Source organism: Ceratotherium simum, chromosome 13 (genome assembly GCF_057802395.1).
Source record: "Ceratotherium simum simum isolate JZ-2026a chromosome 13, ASM5780239v1, whole genome shotgun sequence".
Lineage (NCBI taxonomy): Eukaryota > Metazoa > Chordata > Mammalia > Perissodactyla > Rhinocerotidae > Ceratotherium > Ceratotherium simum.
Window position 1 is genome coordinate 36,486,999 of NC_141912.1, and position 16,825 is coordinate 36,503,823.

Consider the following 16,825-nt stretch of genomic DNA (forward strand, 5'->3'; position numbering starts at 1 on the left):
ATTTTAATTTGCATTTTTCTAAGTCGTGTCTCTGTAGATCTGACCTTGTCTGATTTCTGCCTTTTAGGAATTACTCAAGATTGCCAGTTACTTGAGGACAGCTTTTCTTAATTTCTTGGGCTGAATCTACCTGTCTGTCTATCTGTCTATCATCTGTCTATGGTGTAGGGTGGGAATCGTTTCTGTCACTTCATAGAACTTTAGACAGGAGATGAAGTAAACTTGTCACTCAATCCACTATCCTGATAAATTTCCCTCATATATTCTTTCTCTAAAATATTTACAACTTTGTTTCTTTTTTCTCCTTAACACTATATAGTAATCTCTATTCTGTCTTATTACATAGTAGAATATCATATACCATTTATATTGCTATGTGTCTATACCTTAGTTATCATAATCATTTCTCTATTGATGGACTTTTGGGCTATTTCCAAAATTTTATTGTTATAAAAAATGCTGCTTCCAACATCTGAGCATAAAGGCTCTGGGCCCAGATGGTTTTCCTGGTGATTCTTTATAATTTTAGTGGTTTATGTCAGTGATTCCTGAATACAGAAATGGGTAGATAGCTGCCCAGCTGATCTGTGACCCAAACCCAGCACTGATACCAAATGATAACGGTAGCACAAAAGGAAAAACTTTAGACCTGCCTCGCTTATGAATTCAGATGTGAAAATCCTAAGTAAAATACTCACAAGTAGAATTCACTGACATGGCCATTATGGATAATGGCCAAATAAAGTTTATTCCAGGAATGAAAGAATGGCTCAATATTAAGAAACCTTTTGGTAACAATATACTGGTTGGTTAAATGTGAAAAACTATGATTATTTCCATAGATGCAGAAAATGCATTTAAATTAAACAACTATTTCTAATAACACTTTTTAAAAAGGAAAAAAATAAGATACTTCTTTACATATTACAGAGTGTCTACCTCAAACCAACTGCCAACAACATTAGAGACATTCTCATTAAAAGCGAAGACAAAACAAGGCTGCCTTCTACTTCTTCATAGTATTTTAGAAGCTCTGGCCAGTGCAGTAAGGTGTGAAACAGAAATCAGAATTAAGGCTTTGAGGATTAAATAAAATGACATTTCAACCTTCCTAGTATGGTATTTCTAATTCAAATAAGGCACCCAAATTGTAGATTTTGTTGTTATTCTTTTTATTACCAATAATACATATTCACAAAGGAAAGACAAAATTGTCTCTTGCATCTTTTTTGGGGGAGCAGTGGCTCCTGCTTGCTTGCTTATTTATTTATTTGTATTGCAGTAACACTGGTTTATAATATTATATAAATTTCAGGTGTACATCATTGTATTTTGACTTCTGTGTAGACTACATCGTGTTCACCACCCAAAGTCTAGTTGCCATCTGTCACCATACAAATGTGTCCCTTTACCCTCTTTGCCCTCCCCCCACTCTCCTTCCACTCTGGTAACCACCAATGTATTCTCTGTATCTATGTGTTTGTTTGTTGTTGTTGTTGTTTTATCTTCTATACCTGAGTGAAATCATTTGGTATTTGGCTTTCTCCCTCTGACTTATTTCACTTGGCATAATACCCTCAAGGTCTATCCATGTTATCGCAAATGGCATGTCTCTTGCATCTTAACATGGGGATCCTGGTGCTTTTATGAATGTGGGTTCTTTGATCTTGGTCCTTGTGGTTGAATCGTCCTGATTACCTATCTGGTCCATGTTGAGGTCTCAAGCCTTCAGTCACTAGCATAGAGGTGGGTGCTCAATACGTGTGACTGGCTGAGTGGTTTGGTTCAGTGATATTTTTGATGACCTTTCAGTGAGCTGTTCTTACAATCCTGGGAGTAATGAGAGGCACAAGTCCCAGACTGAGTGAATAATGAAGTTACAGATGAGGAGAAGACTGCAGAAGAACAGGCTCTTGAGTGATGACACTGTTGTCTTGTTACTTGACTCTGTGTTCAGCAAACCATTCTGTACCCTAAGTGCTATGCATTTCTGCAGTAAATAGCTGCTGTGCTTTATCAGTTGTCATGTGGAAGTAACCAGTTTGGTTAAACACTACACAGAATTCTTTTCCAAGCAGCTAGCTATCTCTAAATTTGGTTTGTGACTTCAGTCTTTTTTTTGTTCCCTATAGCATCTGGAGAGGGCCAAATGTGAACTGTGTTGACAGCACTGGGTATACACCTCTGCACCATGCTGCTTTGAATGGCCATAAGTAAGTATTAATGTGCTACATTCCTGCCCCACCCCTCAGAACCCAGGCCTTCATATTGTCTTTTTTGCTTTCTGTAAAGGTGTACTAAGCAGTGGTGCTGAGGAAAAGAGAAAAACAAACTAAATTTAGTCTATCCAGAATTCTTGAGTCTCTCTTCAGTATATAATTTAAACATCCTTCCCTACCCCACCCTCCAAGAAACCTTTAACCAAAGGTTAAGTTTTACCTTTTCCTCTGCTTGTCCTTTTCCCCTCTGAAATGGTGCAGTGCCATACAATGATCTGAGTATGAAGATCAAATCTGGGGCAGCCAGATCGTAAAGGGGCTGGATAATCTATTAGGTGACCAGCCCCTTTATAAACTGAGTGGTCATGAGAAACTTTCCTTCTGTTAAAGTGGGTATTTATTTACTCTGTCTTTTTGCTTGCCATTCTTTCCTCATAAAATGAGCCTTGCAGACAGTAAGAACCATTTTTAAGGGAAAAAAATACATAAATAATATGGCCTTTTTAATTCTCTTAACTATAGAGAGATTATTAGGAATTGGGTGGGATTTGTGTGGAAAGTTTTCTGGAGAAGATGTGCTTTGAGGGGAATTTGAGAGAAGAAGATATAGATTTAAATGACTTGGCAGCCCAAAGAGCATGCTGCCCTTCAGGTGAGGGAGAAGGTGATGGCTCAGAGAAGGGGCAGGCACAGTTGAGGAGGACAGTGAGTAGATTTGCCAGGATGTGGAAGAATGGAAACCAGCGTGTAACAGAATAGAGGATGTTAAAGAGAGTTTGAGGCATCATACTATAGGAGGTAAACAGAAGTTTAGTTTTTATGAGGAGGGATTACTGGAACAGTTGGAGATTTTTCTGAGCAAGGAGCAGCAGGGCCTTCACCACCTTATGGTATGCTGTATCACTTGTGCAATATTTGGCCCAGCCTGGTTGACTCTGATGTGCCAAAAAGAGGCCCTGGTTGTTTCCTTCTACATTAAGCTTTTCTAAAACGTGTTGAATGTGGTCATTACGTCTTTTCTATAGCCGTCTTAGACATAGACAAAGCTAACAAGAAATCTGTAGAGATCCCTCCCCCCCTTAAATTGTGGGGTGACCTGAATTAAAGCGAATCTTGGACTTAAATGACTATAGCTTATTAGCCAAGTTTATCTCCAGGTGCTGTTTTTATTTACAGTGAGGATTTTCTTTGACCTCATGTGCAGGGGGATAATTATACACTTGTATCTGCTTAATTAGTGGTGTCACCAAGAAGAAAGCCAAGTCCTTCTTTCTGGATGTATCAAATGATACCATATGTGTCTGGCTTATGTTTGCAACGACTTTAATTCTGCTCTGCCTGTCCGCTTTCAGCTCCCACATCGATAAATGCTCTGAATAATGTGGTGAATAATGATATTTGTCTTGCATGGCTACTTTTATGTAAATTCTATCTCTGAATGCTGTTTAAACATCATAAACAAGGAAACATTGCAAGGTTTAGACAAGAGGACCAGATGTTTTCAAAATAATGGAAAAGAGATAGATTAGAAGCCTAGATAAATGGGGAGGTGATGAGTCAGTGTAGCATGGCTCAGGATGGTTCAGCTGAGTGTCAACAGCTCTACAAGTAGCTCATAGGATAAAAGGAAGAGACTGGGCAATGAGCTCAGGTAGAGGTAGGGGAGCCAAATGAGACAACATCTGTGAAAGGGCTCTGTGCGATACAAATGTAAAGAGCTATTTAGTAGGAAAGATTTGTGAGTCCTGCAAACTCATGGTTGATTTTTGCCTTCTAGGGATGTGGTCGAGGTTCTTCTGAGGAACGATGCACTGACCAACGTGGCTGATTCTAAAGGCTGTTACCCTCTGCACTTGGCAGCCTGGAAAGGAGATGCCCAGATAGTGCGGTTGCTCATCCATCAAGGTCCCTCACACACCAGAGTCAATGAACAGGTGGGAAGGAAGGGAAGCTTTCTTCCCTTCACCCACAGCCAGACCTCGGCAGCCCCATCACTGTCTCAGCCGCATAGCTCAAATCTCAGGGAGCCAGCTCTTCCATGCCTTAAGAGTGACTCTCCTCTTCCCAGCATTACTCCTCTTAGTGCATCAGGGAAATTTTATCCTGTGACAATGCATTTTATATGCATTTGAATCATGCAGGTTTGGAATAGTACTGTAATAAAGATGTAAAAGCTCACCTCGTGCAAAATTTGAAATGATGCAAATCCTGCAAAATTGCTTAGAGTCCATTTCAAACTGGCGGGCTTCATTAATTGTAAATTGTGCTTATGCCATTGACAAGGCAATGCAACTTTAGCTGGTAAACAGAAATACTCGCAGTGCATGTCAGTACTCTGTGAACGATGCCGTTGTTTTACATACGTCAGAACTTGCAGAAGTGGAAGTATTCATGCTAGTGCTGAAAAATGAACTCACAAAAACATGTGAGTGGAGGTCCAAGGTGATTCAACAAAATGAAGATCATTTCCATGGTGTCTTGTAATGTTAACTGACGAGTGACCATGCTTTGACAAAGCAGAGATAATTCTTAGAAAATAAAAAAGTCAGCATTCCAGCAAAAATACCGTACAATGGCTATGAGTTCAAGTACTCTGAGACTGTACCTCCTCTTCTTTACATTTATTCCTTTGGAAAAGTTATACTTGAGTTATACAAGTCCTAGACAAGCCTCTCATAAAATACAACTCCCTGTAATTTGGATCTGAGATTGTGTCCATTTGAGAGGGGATGGGCTTTCCCTAAATGACAAGCCATTCTCCTCTTTTCCTCTCTGCTCTGAACGGAAGCAGATACTTTTCTTAGTTGCTTGAATGAGAGAGATGCTGCTCTTTCTCAATAAGTTTAGGACTATTTTCCTAATGACTTTGCTAAGAGGAGATTGTTAAATTACCTGTAGGATTAGATCAGGGTTTATTCCTCAAAAAATAGGAGATCATTCTTGCAAGTCCATCTGTCAACAAGACCGTGCACATTCTCAGTGAGCTATTAAGAGCATGACTTTGATTCAGAGAAAGCAGCTTCACTCTAAGGTATAAGAAAAATAAAGCAGTGCTCCCAAATCTCTCAATTTGGAGATTGTGTGTGTATGGCTGTTAATCAGCTTCCCCTTCCCCTTTTGGGCTATATTTTCTGGGTAGGTGAGCAACAGACATTTAAAATCATCAATGAGGATGTTTGTTTTATAACATTAGGAATGAAAATTGTCTCTTTAGAATTGCCTCTTTAGAATCTAAATGCCGTTTTACTCCTCCTGGCTAAAGTGATTGTAATTTCTGTTATCTGGAGGAAATTTATAAGAAAGTTTGCTTTTAACTAATATTCCTCAATGTTGAAAAAACTAGTCACCCATTAAAGTCCTTCTCATTTAAGAAATTTTCAGCTACCATTTCTCATCCTGTCTGTGCTCACTTTTGCCTTGGAACACAGCTGCTTGGATTTTTGAGCCACTTGAGTGTGCTAGCTTGTCCTGCTCACAGCCGCCTCCTGCCTGGAGTATCACTGATAGGTGGGACACCAGCCCAGTGCTTTGAGTATCTGGCAGGCAGGTGGGTGGGGCAGGGGCTGGGCAAGACGTCTGCAGTAGCTTGAAGAACCTAATGGATCTAGGCAGTAGTTACAAGTACTGCACTGATTTATTTCAAAACCATTAATATGGTTCCAGTTGGCTGCTTGGATAAGAGTGGGTGATAAGTGCTGTGCCCTGGAGGTTTTCTTCCCCATTAACTTCCTTTGGAGGCACGCTGAGGGCAGACTGAGTTGTTCTAGTGTTGGCCCCCTCTGGGCTGTGCTTACTTTGATAAATTTCATCCATTTTATCATCACGTTTTCTTTTCCTCTCCTTTTTATAGAATGCTCTTGAGATCAAAGAACTCAAAAAGTACGGCCCTTTTGACCCTTATATCAATGCCAAGGTGTGTACTTTGCTGCCAGGATTTCTCTGCATCATTTCTCCAAGCTGTACTTTCTCTTCGGTCCTCTCTGGCTTCCACTCTTGTCCACTCAGGCTCCTCCTCGTCACCCTGACTGTTGTCCGCTTCAGCCCATCTGCTTTTGGCTTGTATGTGAATGGGAACATGCAGCTTCAGTGGGTTTTGGTTTTGTTTTTAAAACCCCTACTAATTCTAGAAAGGTTGGGTGCTTTTCCTGGAATATCTGAAAAGCTGAGAAGTGGCCGAAAGGGGGAAGTAGAAGGGACAATAGTATATGTATAATTTACTGTTGTGATTTCTAAAATCATTTAAATTCAAAAAATAAAAATGCAATTGAAAGATGTCAAATAAATTAGCTTACTTTTTAATAAGCATAGGAAAATGATTAAATTGTACTTCTTGGATTAAAAAAATTTTTTTAGTCTGATTTCTATATTTCTTTTGAAGTGGAATCTGATTTTCAATAACTTGTGGTGGAGTTGTAGGGGAGGGAGCATGAGTGACTCCATTTTACTCCTAAAAGCTGTTGCTTAAACTAGAAGGATGTGCAACTATGACATACAGCTGTCTACTGGGGCTTTGGGGAAAAATAAATAAATAAAAATTATTAAAAAAAAAAAAAAAAGCTGTTGCTTATGGTTCCCCTCTCTTTTCCTTGAGTTTATGCATTTCTGCGGAGCTTTAAAGCCTCAGTCCCTTCTCCTCAGCCATTAGCTTCTCTCTCTGCTTGGTCACTCTTGGCCTTTGGAAGGGCTATGAAATAGGAAATGAAGTTGCAGGGCCAAGCAGGGCACTTGCCTTGAGTCTCCCTCCCTGTGAGGCTAGGGCGAGTAATGGTCTGAGAGCCTGGTGATGAATGGCCCAGCCCTGCTGGCCTCGCTGCCGTGGGCCTTCACCACACCAGGAGGCCGAGTTTGTGGGTTGGGTGATGGTGTTAGCCTCTTTCCTTAGTGCTCTCACCTGCTGGTTTCGATCTGAGTTTCATTCCAATGAGGTTTGCTTTTTGGCAACAATCTGGTGTTTGGTTGAGTCACTCCATTGTTCACATTAGCTACCTTTGACTTGCTCTGAATACAGCTGCCTCAGGGAAGGGAAACATAAGGTACTTCTGCATTTTTCCAAGTGCAAGGCAGATAGTTCATGTTTTCTTTGAGAAATACTGATTTAGCAAATGATGCTCCCTATGGGCTGGACCTAGCCAGGCTCTATGGTAGATTTTCTTCAGCTGTTGGACCTTAATAGCAGAGAAGCAGTTTGATCTGGAGGTAGTGGAACACATTAACTTTTATTTTGGCCTGCTCTTTCAATTCTGTTTTCTAATCTTAAATATAGGAAGATACTCTTAGTTTTCTTCTTTTTTCTGGAGGTAGTATGGTAAACTGGACGACTGTCACAGGTCACAGTCTTTCAAGTCAGACCTGAGTTTGAATTCTGTGCTGCCACTTACTTGTTTTGTTGACTTGAACAAGTTACTTAATTTCTCTGAGCCTCAGTTTCCTCCTCTGTAAAATGGGGTATACCATTTACCTTACTGGTTTGCTTTGAAATTTAAATAAGATAATGTACATAAATTAAAAATATCTGGTAACTAGTAATATTTGAGATCCTAATTTTAAAAGGTATATATGATGTGGTATTTCTGAAACAGCATTTTGGGATTTTTTCTTTGTTCCTGGTGGGTGAAGCTTAATGAAACATTGCTCAATTAGTTTATTCAAGGTTTTGCTTTGAGGGAGGCACCTTGAAGTAATGGTTTTTCCACTCGGTGGTTAGTTTAGTTAGCTTATAAAGCTCTGATTAAAGGGTCAGACTTGGGTTCTTGAAAGCGCATTTTTCAATCCCTTGATTTTGCACACATAAAAGAAAATTAGTCTAAGTGGAATAAGAACATACTTCTCTCTTTGCCTCCCCACTTCCCAGGGGCCAGACTCTGCAAACAGCATTCAGGGATAAAGCTGTTTGGGTTTGCTAACAATGCTGACTCTCCCTGAGCTGATGTGACTCTCACCTCCCTACGTTTTATCCTGACTCAGTGTTTTGCTAAAGTACATTTGCATGCTAAGTCCTGTCAGGCACCTGTAGACATTAAGAAGTCTCAGATGCTTTTCCTGGGAGCAGAAGTAGTTTTCATGAGCTTTCATCTTCCTCTTTGACGTATGGAGCCTTTCCTTTTTCAGCAAATCAGCATAAACCAGTCCAAATGTAAGTCATCCTTAGCTAAGGTGGAACTATTAAAACTGTTTACTTACCCCCTTTTCAAACAATTTTAACTAAGTCTGAACATCATAAGATGAGCAACAGACAAATTAGTTTTAGGGTCGATCTATTTTTCTGTACACTTAAAAATAATTCACACTTTAGAGCTGGCAGAGACCTGGAAGTTATCCAGACCAGTTGTTGCCACATGCTGATCAGCTTGTCTGGTTGCATGAGAATCACCTAGCAAGCTTTTATAAAACTTTTTATTTTGAAAAATTTTCCAACTTACAAAAAGTTGCAAGAGTAATGCAATGAACTGCATTATATTCTTCGCCTAGATTCACCAATTGTTAACTTTTTGTTCACATTTGTGCTTTCTCTTTCTCTCCCTTTCTCTCTGTAATTGTTGTTATAGTTGATGATGAACAATCTGAGATTAAGTCATGGACATGATGACCCTTTAACCCTGAATACTTCAGCGTGTCTCCTGAGAACAAGGACATTCACTTGTATAACTACAATACAATCATCAAATTCAGAAAATTCAACATTGATTCAATACTGTTATCTAATATAGAATCCATGTTCAAATTTCACCAATTGTCTCAATAATGTTCTTTGAGCAATTTTTTTTTTCTGGTCCAGAATCCAATCCAGGATCATACATAATCTAGAACAATGCCTCGGCCTTTCTTAGTCTTTCATGATATTGACGTTTTTGAAGAATATGGGCCAGTTGTTTTGTAGACTGTCTCTCAGTTTGAGTTAGTCTGATATTTCCTAATGATTAGATGCAGGTTATACATTTTTGGCAGGAATGCCACAAGAGTGATGTTATGTCCTTCCTTTTTAGTACATCACATCACAAGGCACATGATGTTAGTTTGTCTCATTCTTGTTGATGATGAATGATTGCTTGGTTAAGTTTGTACCTGTTAGATTGGTAAACTTTTTAATAATAGTTTTCCTGGGCTTTGCCGTCTTGAGGCGCTACCTTGGCAAGTCTGGGGTGGGACTTAGTATTAGTTACTTTAAAGCTTCCATGTGATTCCAAAATGAAGCCAGTTTGAGAACCACTATCTAGGCCAACTTTCTACACAGAGCAGGAATCCTCTTCTCTCACCTGAAAGGTGGGCCATTTACCCCTTATTTTATTGGTTTGTTTGTTTCTCCTAGTAACAAACAGAATTACTTCTTGGCAGCCTCTTTTTGGATTGCACTGATTTTGGTTTCTTATGCTTGGTTGACATATGTCTCCCTAAGCCTTCCATCTATTGGTCAGAGTTCTGCCTTCCAGAGCATTACAGAGTGAGTCTAATTCTTCTTCCACATGGTGGACTTGGTTCTCATGTGTCTTCTAAATTTCAGTAGACCCAGTTTGTCCTTTTGTTCCAATTTTGGTATGTTTCTAGAACCTATACCATTGTTGCTACAGAGAGCTGTAGCCCGGGTGTCCCTAACTTAAGTATCTGTCAACAATGGACAAGAGTACAGTTGGGCTATAATCTAAGCAAGCACTGGGAAGTGATTGTTTTGAATAGTTTCAAGATGAGAAAGGTTATGGAAATGTTTCTGTATGGCTTTCTGCTGCTTGTAGTTTATGTATAAATATAATGGGTTTATACATTGAATGGGATCACTAGATATAAAGGGTGTAGGGATCTTTTTTTTCTTCGACGTACTGACCATAGCAAGGAAAAATGAAAGTGGGTCTCAAGATGGGCAGGAATGGAGAGTTTGTGCAAAGACTTTGGGGAAAATTGGAGTGTTTCCTCTCAGTCTCCTTCCTCAGTCCTGGTTCATAGTAATATGATTCTGGGAACTCTTGAGGTGTTGTGAGCACCTATGGTGTGATTTGGAAGGTGTGAAAGAGGATTCCGGGTGGTTAGGAATCTGTGTTCTGCTTGGAATCCCTCCCTTTCTTGTGGGTCCATGAATCAACAATTAGTGACTTCCTGCTCTAATAGTTGTCAGGCTCAGAGGGGAAATGGTAGTAAGAGCTCACTGTGATGGCCTCTGTTCAATAGTCGAGAGATGTGGTCACCACAGATGTAAACTCAGGAGTATTATAGTTACCAGACCATGTCTGGCAAGACTGAAACATAAGTAAGATGCTTCCTACACTGGGATTATAAACGTAACATTCTGCAGAGATGTGGTTAGGCCATTTTTAACATAGGCAGGAAATTTGCCTGGTAGTGATCAAGACCTTGCCTTTAGCAAGGCAGCTTTGTGGTAGCTGCCTTACTTCTGGCAAAAAATCAAATAGCGAAGACTTTTTTTTTCCTGTTGGATAATTTAGAGTTTTACAGTACTTCAGGCCCTAATGGCATACTTTTTATGAAATCAAGGACAGATTATTCTGGTTGTTGGGAGACAACTTGGGTATAAAAGAGACAGCAGTATCTGCTTTAGAATAAACAAGTTTTTCTGGATTGGAGTTTTAATAAGAATAAGCTAACTTTTTTGGCCCTTGCTGTCATGCTAATCTTGAGATGTAAAACCCTGAGAATCCTCTTACACTTCTTTGCGTTACCACTCTGCCCCAGGATCACTCTACAGAAAGCTCCTGTGAGTTTTTGTTGATGTAGCCGTCTTTTCATCATGAGAAAGTGAAGTGACAGCTCTATGTTTGCTCAGGGAACTCATGCCATAGCTTAACAGGAAAAGGGCTTTCCAAATGGGCGCCCTAAATGGTTTGTTTGGCAGAGGAACCCCAGGAGTTTGCTTTCTGCCCAGAGTTTCCCCTTCCCTCCAGACTTTTAGGTTGACACAGAATTCGTCCCTGGGTTCCAGTTGTATCACAGGAGGCCATTGCTTACTGGCTGTGTTCTGTGGCCAGTGAAGGCTTTCTGCACTGTCTCAGTAGCTGCTCTCCTTGAGCTGAGTTTGAGCTCAGTACTGCTTCCTCTGTTTATCTGTGTGCATTTGTCTTTGCATGTGGCTCCTGCTGTACTACCGTTTCTGTCCTTATTTCATTTTTAAAATTTTCTTTGCTATCATTCTGGCCTTTTGGGTCCTGGCTCCCAGCAGCTCTGGATCTTTCTGGTACACTTGGTGTAGCTGGAAAAAATGATGCAGTCAAATGCCAGGTCAAAAGCAGATGGAATTGCATGCATGTTTGGGTAACTCTGTTATTTTTAATGTCATTAATAGAATTAAAGCAATTGTGGAAATGTTTAATTTTTACCTTTTGATCACTAAAGGTGCACAATATTGACTTGGTAGACACACTCCCCTGTAAGCTTTTTTTCCCCAAAGTGGCAGAAGCCTCCTGAATAAATTCAGGAATCTCAAAATCTTGTGGGAGAATTCTTTTCATTAGTACTTCTAAAAAAGGAGAGGTCATGGAAATTAATTTATTCCTGCTCTAATTATACATTGTCAGTAGTAGTAAAAGAAAGAGCATAATTGGAATGATTAACATTTTGCTTCTGACAGTTGATAAAGTACAAACTTCTCCTATTTTATCCCAGGTTCTACCTTTAGTTTGAAACAAAATTGGCATTAAAGGACCATGGGGTTGTGAATTTGAATTGATGGCAGTGTTACAATTTTGAATATTTTGCACCTCTTGCACGAAACATTCCAGTGTCTGATGGAATCTTTCTGACATAAGAAACACTTCCCTGTGCTGTAGATTCTGCATGCTTTGATTGGTGCAGGCTCCTGGAGTGGGCACAGGGCAGCATCAGGATCCCATGTAGCTCAAGTGCCTCCCTCCCTTGGAAATGGCTGTTGGCTGATATCTGGAGAGTTTTGGTGCTCTGCTCTGTTACTTTCGTTGTTGGCTGATTGATTTGCATGCAAGAAGCTATGCAGATGACAAACTCTTTCAAAAAGGTTTGTGTGTAAGGCAACAGATAGTCAACAAATCCAGAATCAGAACCACAGGGTTGACTAAATATAAATTGTAAAACCAGTTGAAGTTTAAAATGAATCAATGGCAGTGATATTATTGGCGTTTATCTGTGCCGGGGCTTCTACCCAAGGGCTGCCACATTACCTAGTTCACTCTCCTTGCAATCTGGAGACACTTCCTTCACGACACACAGGAGACTGCAAACATTGAGGAGGTGACTGCTCCCCTCTTGCAGTAATGGGGGCAAGATGTGGCTCATGGAGCAGTCAGGCTTGGTTGTGGGGGAGCAGGTCTGGATTCTGACTGACTTCTGTTAGTCTCCAAGTATTGCTGCTATTTTTCTCATTTAAATTTCAATGGTTTTACGTGTGATTATCACAGTCATATGCCAGTCTGCCAGTCTGCCAGTCACCCATCTGATGTGATCTGCTTGTTAACTCCTTAGAACAACGACAATGAGACGGCTCTGCATTGCGCCGCACAGTACGGCCACACGGAGGTGGTGAAGGTCCTCTTAGAGGAGCTAACAGACCCCACCATGCGCAACAACAAATTTGAGACACCTCTGGACCTGGCTGCGCTGTACGGGAGACTGGAGGTGGTGAAGATGCTCCTCAATGCACACCCCAACCTCTTGAGCTGCAACACTAAGAAGCACACCCCTCTGCACTTGGCAGCAAGGAACGGCCACAAAGCCGTGGTCCAGGTCCTCCTGGATGCTGGCATGGATAGCAACTACCAGGTAGTGGGGCAGATATACCTCCCTGGCTCAAGGGACTTAGTCATTTGGAAAAGGCACAAGTACCATGCTGCTGGGCTGTGTTCTTATTTAGCACGTTTCATATCGCGTGTCAGATGCTTCCCTTTGTTGACTCATTTTAATGTGAAACTTTAGAGACAAACTCCTCAAGTAAGTCTGTTATTTTTTGTTTCTTTTCAGGGGTAATATATAGTCATTATACCCTGAAAAGGTGTGCTTATAGGCTATGTCGAAATTAGAAAAGTTTCATTATTTTCCTATACATGTGTTCCCGCTGCCACCATTTAGCACCTCCAAAGTCCCATCAACGTGATCTCGCTGACAGGAGACTTAGCATTTCCCTTTATTGTTAGCTTTCTCCATTCAGATAAGTGACCATTTGTTAGGCTTTGCATTGACCAAACCACATTTGAAATTAAGGTGTTTTTTCCCCTTGTACTTTTCTTCTCATTATTCCTTCCCCCTAGGAAGGTAGAGTTTTGAGGAGTTTCACCAATAGGTGGCTCCAAGAGTCACTGTACAGTTATTCATGTGCGGCCTGCTGGTGGCACATCAAACATCCTTGATGTACAGGCCACGATCGTGATTTGGGAATCCAGGCAAGAAAAGTAGGAAAGATAATGACAGAGGATTTTGCGTGGTTTATTTTATTTTCCTGTCCCTTCTTTATGTCCCGTTTGTCGTGTGAAGCCACGCCAAACCTGGGTCACTGTGCTGACGACATCCTGCTCTGAGCTCTCGTTTGCTTTCCAGACGGAGAAGGGCAGTGCTTTGCATGAGGCTGCTTTGTTTGGCAAGACCGATGTGGTGCAAATCCTGCTGGCTGCAGGTGAGAGGTCGGCAGTGCTCTTGTTTACACAGCATGCCAGGGTCGGGGTTGTTTCCTGGGGGATTTTTGCTAGCTGCATTTGAACCCAATGTATGTGTATCTCCACTGGTTGACTGCAAGGTTACGAATTGTTCTTGAATAGCTGGATTAAGTGGCTTTGGATGAAAAATGTTGGTTATGCTGCTGGGAGTATTAGGTGTCCTGGAATTTGACCCTCTTTGAGGCTAGCTTGACAATGCTCACTCCCTTGGTCCACCTGGTCTGCCTTTCTAGGAATTGATGTCAACATAAAAGATAACCGTGGACTGACTGCCCTAGACACTGTCCGGGAACTGCCTTCTCAAAAGAGCCAGCAGATAGCAGCACTTATTGAAGGTATCAGTCCATCTCCCTGTTGGGGCAACCAGGGGACACACTGGCCAACCCAAGGCATTTGTGTTTGGTGCAGCTTTTTTGTCTTTTTATGTAGATCACATGACTGGAAAAAGAAGTGCAAAAGAGGTAGATAAAACCCCCACACCCCAGCCACCTCTGATCTCCAACATGGACTCCATATCACAGAAGCCTCAGGGTAAGGTGGCTCTTCTCTGCCGGCAAAGGGGCTCTCAGCGTGAAGAGTTGAACATTCTTTGGTGGAATGGAAAATCTTAATTTAAATAATAATTTCAGGGGATTGGGACTACTTAAATTCATATTCAAATTCACTTATTTCCAACTCCTATATGTAGGCTTATTGGACATACCTTAGGCCTTTGACTGTGGATCTCTTCTTTCCTGCTTTATTTTATTCTCTCCTTTTACAGTCGGCTCTGTGAGATCTATGCTGGGATATGTAATAGGCAGGATGATCTCAAGGTGAATTAAAATCTCAGTGAAACCTTGTTTTCTAACACACACTATAGTACCTTGAGCATAGTTGGCCCACAGTAAATATTTAATGAGTGTCATCTGGTTGGTAGATGTGTATGTGGCAGATTTCGGTAATATATCATTTAGCCAACAGATGTGGTCTGGGTGCTAGCCTAGGCAGTCCAGCCTCTCCATCATTAGCCAGGATCCACCTTTTCAGATTTATTGAGCAGCCTTTTGGGTCCTAGATGTGATGAATGGGAAAGACAAAATACTAACTGACGTCTTCCCCACATACAAATCACAATAAAGAAGGCTAGAGCAACAGAACAAAGCCAGACACTAAAAAGGGAACGGGATTTTTCAGAGGAGTGTAGAGGTACAAGAGTTAAGGGGTGCTCAGCCTGTCTCTTCTGTGAGTCCTTGTCTCCCTTTCCTGTTGCGCTTTTTTTCTTGACCTCATAATCTACTAGGGATGGGATTAGTAGTTCACCGAGCTCTTCGCTTTCAAGGCTTTTACAGTTACAGTTTTGACTATTTGCAAGTGACCCAGAGATCCTTGGTCTGTAACAGATGGTAATGTTGCAGTTCAGAAATTTGGATGCCAGGTACTCATAGGTTCATAGTTAGCCGGTGGGTGAGTCTAGCTGCACAGCGCCTCCATCTCAGAAAAGTTTTGCTCTCCTCTATTTTACTTGAGCACATGGAGGTTCTTTTTAAGAATTTAAAAGATTACTTAAGTTTTTCAGTTATACTCGGTGACATTTTGTGGTTTAAGTTTATGCTATCATGGTATTGAGATGTTTGGGAATTTATAAAGGTCCTGGGAGGTATTCCTCATAGATGTCAAGGTTTTTCCATATGAATCAGAGAAAAATATGTTCATTTCTCAAGGTATAAAGAGAAGCTGAAGCTCTCTATATTTATTCCTGTCCATGGAGCAAAGTAGTCTTTTATTTTCCTGCTCTGGGTTAGCATTTGTCAAGTTCAGGTTGCTGAAGGGCCTTTGGGTTGTTGCAGTGGATGGAAATCCCAGATCATTCCCCTTTCATTGCTGCCTTTCTTCTCACCTCCTCTTCAGGGGACGTGGAGAAAGCAGTGACTGAACTGATCATCGATTTTGACACAAACGCTGAAGAGGAGGGTCCCTACGAGGCGCTGTACAATGCTGTCTCCTGCCATTCACTGGACAGCATGGCCAGTGGGCGATCGTCTGACCGGGACTCGGTGAACAGGGAGGCCGAGGCCGCAGGAGTGAAAGCTGCTGGAGTGAGGCCGGTATGTGGCCTGGGCCCTCAGTCGCCTGGCGGTCGTGCTGTCAGCCTGTGCACGGTGGGGCGCTGGGGAGAGGAAGCGAGGCGCCTGGTGCCAGCTCGCATTTCAGAGGCCTGGCTCCTACTCCCCCTCTTCTCCTGGGGGTCTGCTGCTTCTCTCTCTCACTCAGTGTGGTTAAATTATACAGATCATCTTAAGGTATAATTTTGGTTTTTCTGATTTCAGTATAACCTGTTTGCATCCTTCTATTACTTTTTGGCCTTAGAGCAAATTAAAGCATTTGATTTCTATTTAGCCTTAGTGCTGCTTCTGTCTTTGGGTCTTTGCTATATATTGTTTGTTTTCTCTCTGGAGTGTGGTTCCGATGGTGCAAGAGCTCCGTGAAATAAGTTCCTGTCTGCCCTGAGTGTATGCCCACCTTCCGTTTGCCCTCAAAGAATTATCTGTTTGGATTTGGACAGATTCTGTATTCAGGAGAGTTGTAGCAAGGCTTAATCAGACATCGTATGTGTTAGTGTGTGGCATTCCTATTTTTCCCAGTTCTAACCTCTCCAGCCATTGAGGACAACCCTGAATCTTTCCTTCTCAAGGTCCACCTTCCCATCTTACTGCTTCTTTCTCTAGTACTTGCTTCTACTTCCAGCCTATTCATTGTTCTTCAGGCTCATCACCTCCTTTTTCTCCCCCGGGGTTTTACTGTGAGCCTAAGCCTGAATCAGTGGTCTCATTGACCTTCCTCCTGCATTGCCAGGCACAGTAATTTGAGGTTTTGAGCACTGCACTTTAAAGTGGCCATTGCTCTAACAGGATCCCAGGGATAATCCCACGTTGAGGCATATTTTCAGGTGTGTATTATTTCTTCCTGTTGGAGAGGCTGGCCTTTCCCTTTGGTCTGAATCTG

General features: G+C 41.5%; 1 protein-coding gene across 7 annotated transcripts in view; it reads left to right on the forward strand.

Annotated features, from left to right (window-relative positions):
* ANKS1A (ankyrin repeat and sterile alpha motif domain containing 1A) overlaps positions 1–16,825 on the forward strand; it is a 181,857-nt gene that overhangs the window by 70,987 nt on the left and 94,045 nt on the right. For 5 of the 7 annotated variants that reach the window (XM_014782793.2, XM_087438482.1, XM_087438480.1 and 2 more), the window contains exons 2-9: positions 2,133–2,213; positions 3,997–4,153; positions 6,070–6,132; positions 12,657–12,953; positions 13,725–13,800; positions 14,074–14,175; positions 14,270–14,371; positions 15,731–15,927. In XM_014782793.2, coding sequence (XP_014638279.1) covers positions 2,133–2,213; positions 3,997–4,153; positions 6,070–6,132; positions 12,657–12,953; positions 13,725–13,800; positions 14,074–14,175; positions 14,270–14,371; positions 15,731–15,927 — 1,075 coding nt within the window. The remainder of the gene's footprint in view (positions 1–2,132; positions 2,214–3,996; positions 4,154–6,069; positions 6,133–12,656; positions 12,954–13,724; positions 13,801–14,073; positions 14,176–14,269; positions 14,372–15,730; positions 15,928–16,825) is intronic. The other 2 variants (XM_014782797.2, XM_004424238.3) reach the window with 1 other exon arrangement.